Source organism: Triticum urartu, chromosome 3A (assembly GCF_056163025.1).
Source record: "Triticum urartu cultivar PI428250 chromosome 3A, HENAU_Tu73, whole genome shotgun sequence".
Lineage (NCBI taxonomy): Eukaryota > Viridiplantae > Streptophyta > Magnoliopsida > Poales > Poaceae > Triticum > Triticum urartu.
In genome coordinates this window covers 461,675,309-461,678,289 of record NC_141875.1, presented here as the reverse complement: position 1 = coordinate 461,678,289, position 2,981 = coordinate 461,675,309, and the positions used below count along the sequence as shown (strand labels likewise).

General features: G+C 44.4%; 1 protein-coding gene across 1 annotated transcript; it reads right to left on the bottom strand.

The window, feature by feature from the left end:
- Positions 1-1,588: 1,588 nt before the first annotated feature.
- LOC125544332 (zinc finger A20 and AN1 domain-containing stress-associated protein 2) lies at positions 1,589-2,495 on the bottom strand. The gene has a single exon (XM_048707979.2). The coding sequence runs from the start codon at positions 2,295-2,297 to the stop codon at positions 1,884-1,886; it is 414 nt and encodes a 137-aa protein (XP_048563936.1). The 5' UTR covers positions 2,298-2,495; the 3' UTR covers positions 1,589-1,883.
- Between the last annotated feature and the right edge of the window lie 486 nt (positions 2,496-2,981).

Below are 2,981 nucleotides of genomic sequence, written 5' to 3'. Positions count from 1 at the left end.
TATTCTTTTCACTAAGCAGCTTGAATTAAAAACAATGATCAGAAATTGTGTTTGAGCTAGTGGTTTGAACAGGAGTACAGGACACCTGCGTACCAACCGTGCGTCGCTAGCCACACCACACAAATTACCTATGGGATTTTATGAGGAAATAATCCTTTATATCTTTTAACTGAACAAAAAAAAATTAAAATTTTAATCTAAAAAAAAAGAATGCAGCCTTGCTGATTTGAACCAGCAACCACAAGCTATCACGCGGACATGCATGCCACTACAACCAACAAAATATATAAATCATTATATATATTTTTGAACTGTTTGATTTTTCCTTCTAAAATATATGTAAAAATATATAATTATAATAGTGTGTTATGAATAATATCCATATAAATAAATAAATTACATTAATAAATGCTCATGGAATTTGAGAAAACATTCACGTATTAATTTGACCAAAATCCATATAAATAAATTATGAATTATACAAATATTTGTATTTTTTAAGTGTTCCTTTATATTAATTTAACGAAAATCATATAATTAAAGTAAGAATTATACAAAAAAACTATATAAGTAAATTATGAACACTTGGGATGTCCATGTATTATATTTATAAAAAAATTTGAATGAAAAATTATATTTATAATTATTTATATATTAGTGGAATGCATGGCCACATGATAGCTTGAGGTTGCTGGTTGAATCATCAAGGCTGTAATCTTTCTTTCTTTTGGTTAAGAATTTAAATTTATTTTGTTCAGCCAAAAAGATATGAAGGTTTGCTTCCTCTTAGGAGCCCGTAGGTGCCCAGTTCAAACCCCCGGCGCATTATTTTTTTCAGATGCAATTTTCGGATTAATATTTTAATACAATTAGTTTAGTCAACAGGATATAAATTCTATGCATTAGCAGTACTATCGTAGGTAATCTGATGTGTTGGCTAGCAACTCAGCCGTGCAACACAGAGGTGAGAGGTTCGAACCCTTGCCGATGTAATTTTTATTTCAATACATACAATAATTTGTGCTGTCTCACTGACAGGTGGGACCTGCTCGGAGCCACGTACAGTGCTGATGTTTATAGCCAATTTTTTACACCAGTTCGATGTATGTCGTAAATTCTAGCACTAAAGTGATCATCCTTGCCAAGTTCTAGCACCGCTAGTGTAATTGACTCATTTTAGGCCGGCCGCTCGGGCAGGCCAGCGAGCAGCCGGCCGCTCGATAGACTCGTCCATTAAAAATACCAAGATTAGTAAGGACTATTTTTCGACATATGACATGACAGGGAATGCCCATGGAAAATAGTTAGGAAAAAAACATGTATTGCAACATCCAGGGAATCGAACCCTGGCCAGTACAGTGGGAGGGTACTACGATACCACTACACCAGATGCGCAGGCTGATCATTTAGCAGAATTACGCATATATATTAATAAACCAAGGGCGCTAGTGGCATAACACGCTTTGGAAACTTGTACAAATTCCCCTTGCCTATTTGTGAGGAAATGATAGAGCATTCGTGTTTTCACGTCAGTAGCACATACTACCCGATAATAGTTGCTCTCCTGTTCAGGCTTCAGACATGCTAGTTCAAACTAACTGAATAACCATCTTCAGTGATAGTACCATGCATGCCAAGATCACACGATCTTGTGGAACAGTGGAACGAGTATCATACAGAGTGACACAGCTAAACAAAAACAAAAAGAAGACGGGGAAATGCAACATATGTAGTACGGAGTACAAGCGAAAGAAACAAACACAGAATGACAGAATCGTCCGTTTGGATTCTGTATCCGGAATTCAGGAGTACAAGCCATCGATGACACGTACCACACCATCGATCCATAATTGGAGCCGAGGGAACCCAAACTTAATAAGAGCTCAGAACTTGTCGACCTTGTCAGCCCTGACGACGGGGTTGGCCTGGGAGATGGCGTCGCGGCCGGCGCCCCTGTAGTCGTAGCAGCAGTCGTGCCGGTCCGAGTAGCGGTGCTCGCCGCAGAACACGCCGCCGCACCGGCACTCGAACCCCATCAGGCCCACCTTCCTCCCGCACGACGCGCACCTGCCCCTTGCCTTTGCCCTCCTCGCCCCCTCCTCCTCCGCCTCCTTGGACGTCGCCGCCGCCGCTTGGGGCTCCGCGGACGCCTGCAGCTGGGCCTGGGCCTCGGCGCGGCGGAGGCTGTCGCGGAAGCACTTGGAGCAGAGGCCGCCGGTGTCCGGGGAGCCGAAGAAGCCGCAGCCGCTGGCGCAGGGGAGCGGGAGCTGATCCGGATTCTTGCTCCGCTGCTCCATGGTTTGCACGACAGAGCACGCACGCGGTCGGCCTGGTGGTTGGGGATTGGAGACGGGGATAGGTGGGAGGAGGGAGAGCACCGACGCAACTTGGTGCAGGAGGTTTCCGGAAGGTGGTGGATCAGACCGATGACCGATCGGTATCTATCAGTGTTGACGGACGGTGCCGTACTGTCGTTTCTTTCGGCGGGGATGGAGCACTGGACTGGAGCTCGTGGTTTTACGCGGGCATGCAACCGCGGCGGTGAGCGGTTCCGCGCGCTGCAGGTGAAACTTGTGTCTTTTAGCAGAGCGGTTCAGCCTCGGAGGATCAGACAGCCAGGATCAGACAGCCGGGAGACGTTCTCTGGTCTGGGACTCGACCTTTTTCTTGTTCTAGAGAAAAAAAGACACCTTTTGTTTCTTCTTGATTGAAGAGAGAACAAGCACAGCTCGAGTGGCTTATGCCTCGTCCGCTTGAATCCTGACGAGGCTCTCCATTTCCTCAACTTCAACCAGCCGACCCAAACAGACGTCTTTTTTATTTGGATTTTTGTCTGTTTCACTCAGTCCAGCGGATTAACGTGTTCGTTCCGGCGTGGTGTAGATGCGCCAATGTAGCACACGCATTTGTAAAAAGTGTCTATTTCTAAAACATAAATTTAAACAAAACTATAATAATAATAATTAAAACTTAAACTTTAC